Source organism: Phodopus roborovskii, unplaced genomic scaffold, assembly GCF_943737965.1.
Source record: "Phodopus roborovskii unplaced genomic scaffold, PHOROB, whole genome shotgun sequence".
Taxonomy (NCBI): domain Eukaryota; kingdom Metazoa; phylum Chordata; class Mammalia; order Rodentia; family Cricetidae; genus Phodopus; species Phodopus roborovskii.
In genome coordinates this window covers 24,183,008-24,200,056 of record NW_026126558.1, presented here as the reverse complement: position 1 = coordinate 24,200,056, position 17,049 = coordinate 24,183,008, and the positions used below count along the sequence as shown (strand labels likewise).

The 17,049-nt window shown below is 38.0% G+C and overlaps 1 protein-coding gene and 1 non-coding gene across 2 annotated transcripts in view; one reads left to right on the top strand and one right to left on the bottom strand.

Moving 5' to 3' along the window:
* The window catches only part of Terb1 (telomere repeat binding bouquet formation protein 1), a 53,254-nt gene extending 36,630 nt beyond the window's left edge, over positions 1-16,624 (bottom strand). The window contains exons 1-8 of the mRNA XM_051201522.1: positions 16,412-16,624; positions 14,472-14,529; positions 8,520-8,630; positions 7,481-7,609; positions 6,129-6,260; positions 3,405-3,465; positions 3,207-3,322; positions 2,986-3,108 (exon numbers count right to left, since the gene is read on the bottom strand). Of these exons, the coding sequence (XP_051057479.1) occupies positions 2,986-3,108; positions 3,207-3,322; positions 3,405-3,465; positions 6,129-6,260; positions 7,481-7,609; positions 8,520-8,630; positions 14,472-14,529 (730 nt within the window). The 5' untranslated portion in view covers positions 16,412-16,624. The remainder of the gene's footprint in view (positions 1-2,985; positions 3,109-3,206; positions 3,323-3,404; positions 3,466-6,128; positions 6,261-7,480; positions 7,610-8,519; positions 8,631-14,471; positions 14,530-16,411) is intronic.
* Positions 14,589-14,691, top strand: LOC127234777 (U6 spliceosomal RNA). Its single transcript, XR_007835600.1, has one exon. It is a non-coding gene; the product is annotated as a U6 spliceosomal RNA (small nuclear RNA).
* Positions 16,625-17,049: the final 425 nt, after the last annotated feature.

The following is a 17,049-nucleotide window of genomic DNA, read 5'->3' as shown; positions in this document are numbered from 1 at the left end:
GCTAGAGGTGAGAGCTAGTGGCCCACTGCTTTGCTTTTTGAATTTCAGCTTGAAGCTTGAACCCCAGTATCAGTCTCTGGGTCTTTAATTAATTTGTGATACAGTTTCTTCCACTTCTATTTCTAGAAATAACTTATGAAGAATTGGGGGGGGGCTTTTTTCCATGAAATGTTCGGTAGAATTCACTAGTAAAATTATCAGACTTTGAAATTCTCCTGTTTATTACAGCTTTAATTTATGAATTCTGTTTCTTTGATACAGAACTATGGAGTCAGGTGTGATGGCACACACCTGCAATCTCAGCACTTTGGAGGTGGAAGGGAGAACCAGTTCAAGATCAGCCTCAGCTACACAGCAAGTTCAAGGCTAGCCTGAGCTATATAAAATCCTGTCCTGAAAAAAAATAAATAAAAAACATGGGTATGGAGAGATGGCTCATTGGTTAAGAGCACTCTCTCCTCTTGAAGGGAGGGGATGTTAGTTTAGTTCCCAGCACCCATATGGCAGCCACAACTTTAATTCCAATTTCAGAGGCATTTACACCCTTCTTTTGGTCTCCAAAGGCACTATACAGGAAAACATACTCATAAAAATTAAGAAAAAAAACCTTAAAAAAATAAAAAAAGAACAAACAAAACCCAGATAGAGGAATATTCAAGTTACCTATTTCTTTTGAGCAAGTTCTAGTAACTTATGTATTTTAAAGAATTTCTCTAATTTGGGGGCTGGAGAGATGGCTAAGTGGTTAAGAGCTCTGACTGCTCTTTCAGAGGAAACTAGGTTCAATTCCCAGACCACACATGGCAGTTCATGACTGTAATTCCAGCTTTAGGAGACCTGACACTCATGGGAAACCACCAATGCATATAAAATAAAAATTAATTAAAAAAATAATTTGTCCAATTCATTAGAATTGTCTAATTGCATTGTAAAACTGTTTCTACTATTATTTTGCTAAACTCTTGAGTAAGAGATGGAGAGCTGAGTCAGCAGTTAAGAGAACTGGCTGCCCTTACAACAGACATGGGTTTGATTCCTAGCTCAAGAGGTAACGTAACTGTCTGTAACTCCAATCCCATGGAATCGGAATCCAGATCCCTCTTCTGGCCTCTATTGGTACCATGCATAAATGTGGTACATAGGCATACATGCAGAGAAACACTCATACACATCAAATAAAAACTAGGAAATAAAATATAGAGTGATGTCACTTTTCATGGTAATTTGGATTGATAATTTAGATCTTTTGAAGGGGGGTGAGTTAGGGAGGTTGAAGACAATGCATCACATTGTAGCTTAGTCTAGCCTGAAACTCACCATATATGTAACCCAGGCTAGCCTTGAACTTTTAGCAATCTTTATCCCTCAGCTTCCTACAACCTCCAGAAATAACCACATATGTAGCTATCAGTCATCTTTTCAAGGTTTTTTGTTTGTTTGGTTGGTTGGTTGGTTTTTTTGTTTTTGTTTTTATTTGTTTGTCTGTTTGGGTTTTTTTTTTTTTTTTTTTGGTTTTTTTGCTGTCGTTCATTTATTTTTAAAAAACTGCATATGCTCTGACCAGGGAAGCAGATCAGTGCCTTGCTCAGCCATCATCAGAAAAGCTTCCTTCTCCTGCAGATAAAAAGAAATTACAGAGACCCATAGCCAGACATTATGCAGAGATCGAGACCTTGGAATACTCAGCCCTAAATGGGATATCTCTACCAAATCCATCCCCTCGGGGCTCAGGAAACCCCTAGGAGGAAGTGGTGGAAAGACTCTGGAGCCAGGGAGGATAGAGGACATCAAGAGAACAAGGCCCTCTAAATAAACATGAACAAAGCTCATACAAACTCACAGAGACTGAGGCAGCAGGTACAGGGCATGCACAGGTCTGAACCAGGTCCTCTAACTAGGGCTTCTGTTTAGCATTTTTATGGGATTTTATGGGATTCCTGACATGAACGCTTTTACCCAACTCATCCAACTCTGATGTAATAGTTTTTATTTTATCTTATATAGTTTGTTATATTTAAATTTTTTTTAAAGAGTAAGTAAGTATTACTTAAATATAAAATTTGTATTTATTACAATGGCATTGTGTGTATGCAAGCACTATAGCAGTCAGAGAACAATGGTGTGGAGTCAGTTCTCTTCTTGCACCTTTACATAGGTTCTGAGGATCAAACTTGGATCATCAGACTTGCATCATATTGAATGGCAAGAGCCTCTACAGACTGAGCCCATGATTTTTTTTTTTTTTCATTTCTAACTTAATTCCATTTTTGGTTAGACTGTACATCCTGTGAGGTTTTACTTTTGTTATTTCACTGCTCTGTTTCATCAGGGTATTTAGGAAGATTAAAAGCAAAACAACAAACTATAATGTAAAATGGGTGTAGTGGTAAATATTTATATTCCCAGAACTTAGGTGTGGGAAGAAGGATCATGAGTTCAAGGTCATCTTTAGTTATATAGAGAGATCTATATGCTAGTCTAGGCTATAGGAGACCATTCTCAAACCTCCATCTCTCAAGAAACAACTATGCTGCTGTCATCATCGTTCCAATGGCTTCCCAATAATATCTACTTCCAATATTTTCTTACCTTCAAAAGTTCAGCCAAGAACGGGAGGCAGAGGCAGGTCAGTATCTGTCTGAGATCAGCCTGGCCTATACAGTGAGTCCCAGGCCAGCCAGGACTACACTGTGAGACTTTATCTCACACAAAAGTCTATAAATATATCTATAATAGTCCAAATTAGAAGCATAAAAATCATCAATTGAATTTCATAGTTTTTTTGCTATGCTTAGAAATACAGTTCTTTTTTTTTCTTTTTCTTTTTCTTTTTGGTTTTTCGAGACAGGGTTTATCTGTGTAGCCCAGGCTGGCCTCCAACTCACAGAGATCCGCCTGCCTCTGCCTCTGACTCCTGAGCACTGGGATTAAAGGCATGTACCTTTACCACCCAGCAAAATATAGTTCTTAATAATGAATACTTACTATTATTTGCAAGAGTAAGTCCAATAAATGAGCATATAGGGCGAATTATTTCAGGTTTCATGCAATTCATTAGCCATTCGTTCGCATATGGAAAAAGTGAACAGCAAAGCATTTGATTCTCATCTGAAAGAAGAAAGGCCAACCATGTTATATTTTGACTTTTGCAAACTATTAGTCTCAATTTGTTTTTATATTTGTATATAAATAGTTGAAATAATTACCATTTTGAGGATTGTTGACACAGACACACAGAGTACTGCACACTGAAGACCACAACAGATAACTCTGGAAAACATTATTATCTGACAAATTCAACTCATAATTTGAAAGAACTGTCCTATTGGGTTAAAAAAAAGATAATAAATTATAAATGCACTAATGTCCTAAACAATGAATAATAAGACATTTTAGTTACTTACCTGAACAACTGTGACAGAACTTCAATGCAACCTGTTTCTCTTATAAGCGTTTGGCCATTCCCTTGAGAATAGACATATATTACATGAATATGACTTATTTAAAATTAATTTTATAGAAATTAAGATATTTAAAAATATTTTAATTAGCTTTGAAGATACTTTAAAGTATAAGAAAGTATACAGAATTACAGTTTTATTATGGAAAATATACCATGCTCAGCAACTTATAGCATTCAGTTTTTCTCTAAAAATTACAAAATGCTTAAGTAATAGTTAGGCTATAATATATAAAGAATCTCCAAAGTAAAAAAAAAAAAACACACACACACACACACACACACACACACACACACACACACACACAAATCTTTTTTAGGTTTTCTAAAAAATTGAGATGTAATTCAAGTACCTAACAATTTCAAGAATTGTATGTAGCAAGTTTTTTAAAAATAAAGGGATTAAGGAGATGGCTCAGTCAGTAAAGTGGTAGCATAAAGAACAGAGTTTGGTCCCCAGCTCTCTCGTAAAAAATAAATAAAAGCCAGCCACAGTAGTTTATGTCTGATCCCTGAGGCTTGCTGGGCAGTCAGTCTAGTCAAATTGGAAAGCTTCAAAGGCCTTGTCTTTAAAAAAAAAAAAAAAAGTGGCAATTGCTTGAGGAAGGCATCCCACATCAACCTTCAGGTTCTACAACAAGCACCCACATAAGCATATACATAAACACACATACAAAGTCCTAACTAGCTACACTTCAGACTATATTTTCAAATTTTATTTTGGGGGAGTCTTTTGAGACAGATAGCTTTGGAGCCTGTCCTGGAACTAGATCTTATATACCAGGCTGGTTTCCAACTCACAGAGATCCACCTGCCTCTGCCTCCCAAGTGCTGGGATTAAAGGCGTGTATTAATTACCACTGCCAGGCTTATTTTCAGTTTTTCAATAAATCTAAAATTATCCCCAAATAAATACCATTGAGGTCCAATACAGTAAATATTGTAACAAAATTATCAATTCTATGAAAAGACAACCAATTCACTAAATGTTTGTTTTTCTTTCTCAAAATTAAGTAGTACAAATCACTATTTGTTGGGGGGGGGAGGTTGAGACAGGGTTTCAAATCACTATTTTTTAAAATTAACAAATGATTAAATGGTATAGATATGAATACTTTGCTTTGGAATGGATTTTCATTTATTGATACAATTTAAGGTCAATTTTGTGATACATATATTTCTACTCTTGTTTAAGAATTGTGTTTATATAGTTCATTTAAAATGTAATGTATAATTTAATACAAATTATAGTTACCTATAATAGTCAAAACTTATAGTTAGGTGAGTTAAGTTTTCTAGATATATAGAGATGTATTTGGGATGGATAGGCATTCTTCAAACCTTTCAAAGACCTACAGAATATGGCATTTTAAATGGCTTAGTTGTTTTTCTTGTCAGTGAGACATAACTGTTCCTGGCAACACTACCTGCGTCAGAAAGGAAGATGAACATCAAAGAAATGTGTTATGGAGTTTGCTTTCAATATGGAAAGACTAGCCATTTGGGCAAGATACTGCTCTTGTCTTGACTGTTAGACTTTATGCTGTATAAACTGGACATGCAGGACCACAGGAAAGTGACTACTGATACAAGATGGATATTGCTACAGGGTTCCTGCTTCATGGAAGAGTCTGCCATTCTGCAAGGCACAGAGAAAAATTACTTTCAAACTGCCAATACAGGCAGACAATTTAAAGTTTCCTGCTTTGCTGAGGAGTCTGCCAGATAGACAATGGCCTATGGGCTGAAGATGGAACGTAACCTAAGATCTTCAGGTGACTGACCAGATAGCAAGATGTCTCTTGTCAATTCTAGAGTTCATATATTATACTTCTGTGGTCTTTGAAGGAATTGAAGACAGATAGTTATGACTATAGTTTTCTTTAGTTAGGATTAAAGATAAGTTACATATTAAGACTTTAGACTCAAAGATAGATGATAGAATATTTTCTTTAAATCTTGCTAAATGTTAATGGACATAATATTGTTAACTTTGGTTCTTATTTGATAACTGTTTTTATATATTTTGCTATGTTAAGGGTTAAAACCCTTCTTTTTATTTTAGACAGAAAAGAGATGATGGGAGATATCATTCTGTAAATGTTTCTCTTATTGGTTAATGACTAAAGCACTGTTGGCCAATAGGAAAGCAAGATAGGTGGGACTAGGAGACAAAGAGGTTTCATGAAGAGGTAGGAGGAGATTCAACATGGAAAACAGAGAGAGCAGAACTCCAGACCCTCTTTCCAGTAAGCTAAGACCATGGGGAAACATTTATCTTAATAGAAATGGATGAATATTTAAGACAGAGCTAGCCAATAAGAAACACTAGTAACAGGCCAACAGCATTGTATCTAATACAGCGTCTCTGTGTGTTATTTGGGGCTGACATGGCTGTGGGACCAGGCCAGCGGGAAAACTGCTTGTAACAATTAAATGTATACTATGAGTTCATTCTTTAGAGCTAGTTTCTCTTGTATGTTAATGAGATTAAAAAGTCACTAATATATTAGGGAAGCAGAGACAAGTGAATTTCTGTAGTTTACACAGTGAAACTGTCTTTTAAAAAGGCACTAATATAACAAGAATGACTTGAATAAAAAAAAGTATTAATGACTATCCCACAGAATATATTAAAATATTTTTAAACATTCATGAGTGTACTTACTATTATTTGAAACCAGAACCAAAAGAACATAGATGGACATTCTTTTCAAATTAGTGTTTGAATCATCATTAGATAAGAGCAAAGTTAAATCTTGAAATAACTCTGAAGTACACAAAGTTTGCTGACAGTACACTGAAACATAAAATACAATTTTCATTTTAATATATTAGCACAAAAATACATTGAACAAAATACAAAGTTGTCAAACTGGGGATGCTTTTTAACTAGATGTCATTTAATTGGCATATACTGGAAATAATAAGATTCATGAAAATTTGACATGTGCTTACTTAACAGACAGAATTAGCAATATTTAAATTTTTTAAAATCACAATTATTTACTTGTGTGTATACACATGTGCATAAGTGTATGTGCCCACCAACAGGTGCAGACATGCCACAATGCTTTTATGGATCATACGACAACTTATGGGAATTAGTTCTCTTTCCTTAACATGAGTTCCACACATCAAACTCAGACAAGACCTTTAACTACTAAGCCATCTAGTCAGCCCCAAACAAGCAATAAAATCCCAACCAAATAAAAAAATGAAAATCAGACCAAGCAGAAGTGAGACCAAGTGGAATAAGCAAAGAAGAAAGCAAGAAAAACAAAAAAACTCAACTATCGGCTTTGCAAAACAGAGGGACAAGCAATTATTCATGGTATCTCTTAGGATGTTTGAAGGTGAGCTGGAAAGTTGGCTTGGCGGTGAAGAGCACTGGCTGCTCTGTCAGAGGACCTTAGTTCAGTTCCCAGCCACCACATGATGGCTCATGACCATCCATAACGTAATCTAGTGCCTTCTTCTGGCCTGTGGGTAAAAAACTGTGTGTGTGTAACAAATCTTTTTTAAAAAGGGGAGAAAAAAGATGTTTGAAGGTACAAGTATTTCAAAGTTCAAAATAACACAAGGTATGTTGCAATTCCAATACTTAGGAAGCAAAACAGAAAAACTATGCATTCAAGGCCAGGCTGTGCTTTATAGTAACTTTGACTCAAAAAAGAAAAACAAACATAGGAAACAAACAAAATAACCCTTAAAAATGAGAGTCAAGCCAGGTGTGGTGGCATTCACCTTTAAATAAAGAGAAAAAAATTTAAACACTTATTTAAAAATATTTTAAAGATGTGAAAATTGGGGCTGGAGAGATGGCGCAGGGGTTAAGAGCACTGGCTGCTCTTCCAGAAGTCCTGGGTTCAATTCCTAGCAACCACATGGTGGCTCACAACCATCTGTAATGACATGTGGTCCTTCTTCTGGCCTGCAGGCAGACATGCAGGCAGAACACTGTATACATAATAAATAAATAAAATAAAAAAGATGTGAAAATAGAATTTTGTATTTTACCATTTTCTTCTGCAATAGATGCTAATGTGTATAAGGCTGCTTCTTTTACCATGCTATGCTCACTTGACTTTGCAAGATTTTTTATAAACATCAAACCACCAATTTCCCGAAAATAAACACCTGCATCACCTGTAGGATTTGCAGATAAAACAAGATAGAAATTGTAATTACTTTGACTATTTGGTTAAAGACAAAAGAATCAAATGGATAACACATAATGCAACGTAGAAGAGAAACAACCATGCATATTAATATATCACAGTACCACAAAGCTGGAATCAGACTGGGTTGTGGGTTGTGGTGGTCTATATGTGCAATCCCAGTGCTGGAGAAGATCCTCCCAGTCAAAAGGATCCAGAGTTTAAGATCAGCTTGTTGTTGACTGTTTTTCACTCTTTCTCTTTGGGCTCTTTTACTCTTTGGGGGCCTGCCACCAACCTCTTAAATAAATCACACACAGAGGCCTTTTCTTTCTTATAAAAGTCCAGCCTTCGCTTGGCTTGCTTCTTGCCAGTTCTTCTTAAATTATCCTGACTACCTTTTGCCTCTTGGCTTTTTCCTTTTCTTACTTATGTATATCTTACTTGCATTCTTCCTCCATGGCTGGCTGGGTGGCTGGCCCCTGACATCCTCCTCTCCTTGTTCTATCTTGCTCCTTTCTTCCTCTTCCTAGATTTCTCCATTTATTCTCTGCCTGACAACCTGCCTATCATTTCTTCTGCCTTGCTATTGGCTATTCAGCTCTTTATTAGACCATCAGGTGTTTTAGAGGCAAAGTTAAACAAATACAGGATAAGCAAAAGAAACACATCTTTACATCATAAACAAATATCCAGAGCATAAACAAATTTAACATACCTTAAAATAATATTCTACAACACCAGCCTGTGCTACTTGAGGAAATGAGATGAAAGAGAGAAGAGAGGGAAAGGAAGGTATAGACTGAAAGGGGGAGATGGAGGAAGAGAATGAGGAGGGAAAAAGAAAGGAAAAGAGAAAAACAATAGAATTATGAATAAAGTTCATAATTATGTCTTACTGTTTTGTTGACAAACTGAATGAATAGTGATCAAAACTTCCTTTTGTGACAAAGGGTTGCCCATGTGATACTTCAGACATTCCAACAGTAAATTCAGGTCTGTCTTCACTTCTATTGGAGAAAAATTGTTTTAAAAGCAAAGTTTTCTTTCAAAGATCAATAATTCAAATCCTATTTATAATTATACACCTTTGAAATGTTTGCTTTTTAAAATAATAAGCATATATTTGCTTTATAATCTAGGAAAGATATTTAAAAGATATTTTAAGTGAACTGATATTTTAAATGAAAACACAACAGAATTTATAGGATGCTAATGAAGCAGTATTTATGAGGAAATTTCCAGTACTAAATGCCAATGTTAGAAAAGAAAGTGGCTCCCAAATCAATGACCTTAGCTTCCACCTTAACAAACTTGAAAAAGAGCAAACTCAGCCCAAAGTAAGCAAGGAAAAAAATGTATAAAGACAAAAGCTGAATTCAGTGAAACAGAAAAATGAGAGTGGGATCAGAGAGATGGCTAGGTGGTTGAGAGCACTGGCTGCCCTCCAGGGGACCAGGGTTCAATTCCCAACATCTACATAACAGTTCACAATTGTTTGTAATCTAGTCTCAGTGGATCCAATGTTGCCTTTTGACCTCACTCAGGAATCAGGCATCAGGCATGCACAGATATACATTCAAGCAAAGCACATCTATCACATAAAAATAAATTTAAATTTTTTTAAATTAAAAAGAGAAAGTTCTGGCCTGGCATTGGTGGCACACACCTTTAATCCCAGCACTCGGGAGGCAGAGACAGGAAAATCTCTGTGAGTTCGAGGCCAGCCTGGTCTACAGATTGAGTTTGGAGCCAGGACAGGCTCCAAAACAATACAGAGAAACCCTGTCTCAAAAAAACGAGAGAGAGGGAGGGAGGAGAGGGAGAGAGAGGGAGAGGGAGAGGGAGAGGGAGGGAGAGGGAGAGGGAGAGGGAGAGGGAGAGGGAGAGGGAGAGGGAGAGGGAGAGGGAGAGAGAGAGAGAGGTTCTTTAAAAAGATCAATGAAACTGGTAATTCTCTAGCCAGACTAATTTTTGATGGATGAGTACAGACACAAATATTAAATGAGAGAAGAGCCAAGTATGATGGTTTATGCCTATAATCCCAGGAGGCTGAGGCAGAAGCATTTCCACAAACTCAAGGGCTACATAGCGAGTTCCAGTCCAGCCTAAGCTACAGAGAGACATAGTAAATTAATAACCACTACAGAGTCTGAAGATATTCAAAAGGGACATTTTATGTATAATTTCACACAGATTCAATGACTTAGATAAAATAGAAAAAAATAGAAAAATCCAAACACATCTAGGAACAAATTATCTGAATAATACTGTATTTATGAAAGAAGCTGCAAACATAGTTACAAAGCTTCCCACAATGAAAATTCTAGTTACACATTATTTCATTTGAAGACTCTACAAAACATTTTAAAGAAGAAATCTAAAAGGTTAAATAGTATCCAAAATGTTATTTCCTAATTAAAAAAATAGGTCTCACTATAATCTATGCTGATCTCAAACTTAAGAGCCTATATGCCTATATGCCTTCAGTAACCAGAGGCACACCACTATGCCTGGCTTCCCAATGTTTTCAAGTTTGCATTACCCTTGTATCAAAACCAAAACCATTAGAAAGAAAATTATAAACCAATATCCCTCATGAATATACATATAAAAATCTAGTAAGATATTTTAGTAAGTTGACTCCAACAATTTACGAATAATACATTTTACCCAAGTTGGTTTATCCAAGGAATACAGCATGGGTTTCATATTCAAAAGATATGCTATATTGAAAATCAGTCAATATAACAACATACTGAACTAAACTCAAATCCTCTTTTATTAGGTAAATGAAATGATTTATAGGTGTTAGAGTAACTTTTTCTTTTTAAAGTTTGTATTTCTTTTATTTTGGCTTTAAAAGTACTGTATTAGATCCATTCATTCATTCATTCATTTGTGAGGAGGCACATGTGGAAGGAAGTCAGAGAATATTTTGTAGGAATTTGTTCTCTTTTTACACCATGTGGGTCCCAGGAATTAAGCTCAGGTTGTGAGACTTGGCAGCAAGTGCCTTTACCAACTGAGCCATCTGTCTTTGACAGCCTTGAACTAATATTTACAAGGGGTAGCCTAAAAAAAAAAAGACACATACTACAAAAATCTATGATACATCAATCAATATTTAGTCTTCTACTTTAAAAAAAAATCACCTAGTGGGGTGGGAGGGAGAACTCTGGTTGGGATGTAAAATGAAATTTAAAAAAAAAATGAATGAAATAAAAAAAATCATCTAGCAATTTGTTTCAATGAAAACAATGCCATGCAATTTTTAAAATTTATTTTAAATTTTAAATTAAATGTTTTGTCTGCATGTATATCTGTGTGAGGATGCCAGAATCCCTGGAACTAGAGGTACAGACAGTTGTGAGTTACTGTGTGGGTACTAGAAATTAAACCCAGGTCCTCTGCAAGAGCAGACAATGCTCTTAACTGCTGAGCCATCTCTCCAGTCCCATGAAACAATTTGTTATGAACAATATATAGTACAAAGGTTTTCACTGACTTGACTTTGGCAATAGCCAACATTTATTCATGATTATTATGTACATTAACAAATCTACAAGATTATAAGTTTGTACAGATATCAATGTCACATCAACAATTTTAAATTTTAAATAGGGTATGGTGCTTTTCAGTTCTGGACATAATATAGGACTTACTCCTCCCCTATCTTCCTTCACAGACTTTAAGATTTCCTATCATAGTCTTTCCCTTCTTAGTCAAAGCACCTCCTTAAATATACAATTATCACATTTCATCTTGATTTAACCTTTCTGGGGGCTGAGCAACCTAGTTCCTTCAATTACTAAAGAAAAACAAAACAAAAAAAAAAGCAACAAGCAGTAAAAGAAAATGCGACAGAATAGACTAAAATTTTTAATTTTTTTTTTTTTAAGACAGGATTTCTGTGTAGCCCTGACTGGAACTTGGTATGTAGACCAGGCTAACCTTGAACTCAAGAGATCCACCTGTCTCTATATCCTTGCCTTCTGAGTCCTGGGATTAAAGGCATGTGCCCCTATCTGGCTGTTTTGGGGTCTTGAGGGGGTTGTTGCTGTTGTATGTTTTAGATAGGATCTCGCTATATAGCTCTGGCTGTCCTGGAACTCACTATATAGACTAGGCTAGACCCAAACTTGCAGAGATCTGCCTGCCTCTACCTCCCAAGTACTGGGATTAAAGGCATGCTTGCCAGCACTGTTGATTTAAAATTTAAAACAAAATTTTAAGTTTCAGGATATTATGCAGAATGCAAAAGCAGCTCAGTCTAGAAGGAAATATTTTCAAACCAGATATTCAATAAGAGTTTGTGTTTACCCTCTGAGACTGATCCCAGGGCCTGCATAGCTGCTCACATCTGTCTTCTAGTTTCTGGAGATCTGATGTAGCCTTCTAACCACTATGGGCAGTAGGTATGCAAGTGGTGCAAATAGACATGCAAGAAAAATATCCATATACATAAAACTTTTAAAATTAGTGTGTATGGGGGGGTGTAGAGGTCAGAAGGCAACTGTAGAAGCTGGTTCAGTTTTTCTACTATGGATCCTGGAGAACAAACTCATGTTGTCAGGTTTAATGGTCTTTACCCACTCAGCCATCTCACCAACCTCCCCACAGCTTTAGCCTGCTATCTGTCCATCTGTCTGTCTGTCTTATCTATCTAGTCTTAATACTACCCAGGCTGGTCTCAATCTTGCTCTGTAGCTAAAGATGAAGTCTTGCTCCTTCTGCCTGCACCTCTTCACTTCTTGTACCTGGGAGTGGCCAGACTACCAGCAAAGTCTCCAGCAAACCTCAGGTCATATTAACATTATCTGTGCATCCTATACAGCTTCCCAGCTTCTACTTCTCAGTCCTCTTTAAAACTTCTTGAAGCCTGGTGTAGCAGTGTTAAGACTTTAATCCCAGCACTAAGAAGCAGGCAGATTCCTGAGTTCCAGGACAGCCTGCTCTACAAAGTGAGTTCCAGGACAGCCAGGGCTACACAGAAATCCTGTCTTGAAAAAAAAATTTTTTTAGTATATTATGTCACACAGAGAAACCCTACCTTGAAAAATAAAAACAAAGAAACAAAAGCCCCAAAACAAAACTTCTTGAACTCAGATGAGGCCTTTTTAACCCTTTGTAGTCAGACAAATGTGATGTGTAATGTGTTATCTGAGAGTTAATATTAGTAGTTAATAAAGGAATCTAGAATAAAAGAACCTAGTTTTGGAAAAAAAAAAAAGAACCTGGCTTTGCCTGGGTTGACTATTAACTAAATTGTTACTATGTGGCAAATCAATGCCAATGAAGCCATCATACCTTTTGATCTTACTGATATTCAATAAATTTTGGGGGTGGAGATATGGTTCAGTACTTGCCTAGCATAAACAAAGTTCCAGTTTTGATCTCCAACACTACATAAAACAGGCATTATGACAAATACTTATAATCCCAGCAGTTAGGACCTGGGAGCGGGAAGATCAGAAGTTTAAGGTCATCATGTGCCACATAATCAGCTTGAGGCCAGTTTGGACCACATGAAAGCCTGACAAAAAACCAATTCTAACTTTGACTTTGTAGACAGGCACAAACATATTCATTATATTTATGACAGCACCCTCACAACAATGAGCCACCATGTCTAGGGACCATTGTTCTTTTATATTCTACCAGTAAAACAACTATCATATGACCTATCCCATCCTCAAATAGAGTCTCACTATATATAGTCCTGGATAGCCTAAAACTATATAAACCAAGTAGCCTTGAACTCAGAAATCTGCCTGTCTCTCCTTCCTGAATGCTGGGATCAAAGGCATGACCCACCATGCATGGCTCATATGCCACTCCAAGTATCAGCATGACATTCCCCATGTCTGCTTCCTCATGTCATGATAGGCACAAAGTAAGTGTCAATATGCATGCTATGCCATAGTAATTTCCTTCAAGTTGATATATACCATCTTGGATGGAAGCTCATTAAGACCCAGAATGAAAGTAGGGCAGTGGTAGTACACACTTTTAATACCAGCATTGGGAGGCAGAAGCAGGCCTCTGTGAGTTCAAGGCCAGTCTGGTCTACAGTGAGTTCCTGAACAGTCAGAACTACAGAGAAACCCTACCTCAAAAGGGGCAGAGGCAGGCATGATGCTGCACCTTTAATCAACCCCAGCACTTGGGAGGCAAAGGTAAGCAGATTTCTGTGACTTTGAGGACAACTGGTCTACAGATGAGTTCCAGGACAGCCAGGACTATCTCAAAAACAACAACAAAAGACCGAAAATGAGGGTCCTTAAAAGTTAGGAAGTAAACAACTTAGAAGCCTCAGGAAGTCCCTGAAACTAACCTGAGGTCCTAGGCCCCTTCCTCCTCAAGGTAATATAAGGGGTAAGAACTGCTGAGAAACACCAGAACAAAACAGTAGCTTTGAAGAAGCATAGACCCCTGGAAGGAGAGGTCAGCTGGGCTGCCTGAAAGATACTTTCCAACCTGTCAAGCTGTCTGCGGCTTTCACCCATGCTGGGGCGGACTTTTGATGACACAGCTGCCTTTGAGTCATTTCTGCTTCTGTAAATAACTCCATTCGCATGTGGCCATAAGTAACCCCAGTAAACTCACTGGCAAGTAGTATCTGGTGATATCCTTACTTTGGTCTATTGGCAATTCCCAGTCTGGGATAAGTAGATGTTTATGTCCCTCAGAAATACTGTCATGCATGCAAAATGATGAATGATTCTTTCATTTTCTAGAGGCTGTTAAATATGATACACACACACACACATACACATAAATATACCCACAATTACACAACTATAAAATATATAAAACTAGTCCCATTACATGATTCATGGATTTCTCACCTTGTATTTTCTTTGTATTCTCACTTTCCATGCTTGTCTTTTTCTCCTTATATTTCATCTAGAAGATAGGGTATTTTTAGTTAGACCAGCTTCTAAGAAATATTCTAGGCAGTATGCTTGCTTCAGTAACACATATACTAAAATTGGAATGATACAGAGAAGATTAGCACAGCTACTTCACAAGGATGAGGCACAAATTCATGAAGCAGTCCATGTTCCAAAAAAAAAAAAAAAGAAAGAAAAAGAAAGAAAGAAAGAAAGAAAAAGGAAAAAAAAAAAAGAAAAAAGAAAAAAGGAAAAGAAAAATGAAAGAATGAAATATTCTGGGCATGATGGGGCAAGTCTGTAATCTATAGTCAGGAAAGGGAGTGGCAGAAGGACCATGAGTTTGAAGCCCTGAGCTACATATATAAAGTTCCAGGCCTGCCAGGAACTTCAGAAAGAAAGGGGGTGAGGGGTGGGAGGAAGATTGTCTCCAAACAAACAAAAAATCCTCACAAATCATGGGTGATCCCTGGGACCCACATGATAGAAGAAAAGAAACTTTCACTGGATACCTCCTAACCATGCAAGTGCTAACCCATACATGCACACACACACACACACACACACACACACACACACACACACACACACACACAGAGGTACAGAAACATATGTACAGAAACAGAAATAATTAAAAATAAATATTTGTAGCAAAGAACCAGTTGCAATTTTCTAAAAGATAATTTTAAAATTATAAATAGCTCATTTTCCAAGCCAAAAGTATGTGCCAAATAAAGCAATTATGAAATGTTTTCAGTAATTTTTTGAAAAGATAAAAATTACCACCAACAATGAGATTTAAAAAGTTTTTACTGTGTCCTCTTAAGGGAAAAACAAAAACTCAAAAACGTTTTCACATAATAGAAAGCACAGTCCTTACAGGTTTTACTCATTCTCCAAAACAGTGTTTCTCAATCTTGCTAATGCTTCTACCCTTTAATACAATTCCTCATATTGTGGTGACTCTCACAACCATAAAATCATCTCGTTGCTACTTCATAACTGTAATTGGAATGTAAATATCTGATATGCAAACCCCCCGGAGGGGGGTCACGACCCACAGGTTTAGAATCGGTGTTCCAAAACGTCAAAAGGTCAAGTGCAAACTTTACTAGGAAAACTAGTAGGGAAAATAAATAAGAAAACTGCCTGAGTATTTGTTCTCTACCCCTTTAGTCCTAGGGATAGGACTCAAGATAAATCTATCATTAAGCAACCTACTCATCTCCTGACATGAGCTTCTCTAGAAACGTTCATAAAAACAAAAACCAAAATGAAAAAAATATGTATCTGCTCCACCCCCCATGAGAGACAGAACATCTTTCTGGGTGGGGCTGGCAGAGCTGAAAATCCTAGGTTTAACTGCTATTGTAAGTTGTACAAGGTGGACGTCTCTGCCTTGGAAGCATATACACTGTGGAAAGCATCTCTCTCTAACTTGCCCTATCAACTTTCTGCTTCCAAGGTTTAAAGAGATTAAAACATGCCATTCAAGGTCCAGAAAATACTCTGGGGTAACAAGAACCAGCTCAAAGATGGATAGGATGTGGGGGCCGAAACTCTCACCCTAGCCCAGGTTCATCTGTACCGCGGGTCCATCATCTTTCCACTGGTCCCTCCCTGTCTTTCACTCGAGGCTACGAGGCCTGGCTCACCTAAAGAGCCCAAGGAGTCTTCTAACGAGGGCCGGCGGTCGGTCCCACGGGTTCCTCTCCACAATTCTCGGTGTACCGGGCACTGCTCCCAAGCCTGGCTCTGCCAGACCTCCCGGGAGCAATCACCCAGATCCCAAGGCTCGCGGTTCAGTTGATGTTCCCCTGGGACACGTGGTTCTGTCCTCGTTCTCACAAACGAAATCCCCTGTGGACCCAACACTTTCCACACAGCACAATCACCTGGAGCAGCACGGGCGTCCACAGGCGTCCGACAAGTCAGAGTATGATGGTCTTTCCCACAATGCGGCCTGGCGCCAGCTCAGGAAAGCCCTGGTCCTCCTCAGCTCAACGTGTCCCTTCAGGTGAGCCAGTTAAGCAGGGCCATGCCATCACCACAGCTCTGGGAGCAGGAGTCCGCCAGTCCCAGAAGGCAAAGTTGGGCTGAGCGGCGGCAACACCCTAGACCGGAAGCGGGAACTGCAAGCCTTTACCCTGGAGCCGCGAAGCTTCTCAGCCCCACAGCAGCTCTTCCCCAAGGAAGCCCAGACTACGACGCCTGACTGGGTTTCCCTCCCAAAGCCAGGCAAGTTTACATCCGCTGGGCGGGACTTCCGGCTGGACACCTGCAGCAGCCTATTCTCATAGCAGCAGCTGGCTGGTCGCTCTCTTACTGAGGGCAGGCTGGAGGTGGTCAGCGCGTGGTGCCCGGTTTTAGATGGAGAACGTTATAACCTGAGCTTACCACCTCAGTATTTAGGGCTTCCCTTCTTGGAAAGGGACATTTGCTCCCTCCTGACTTTGTCCAACACCAGACTTTCTTCCATTACATTGGACATTCGATGCAGGTCTTGAGTGAATTCCTAAACCACAATTTTTAG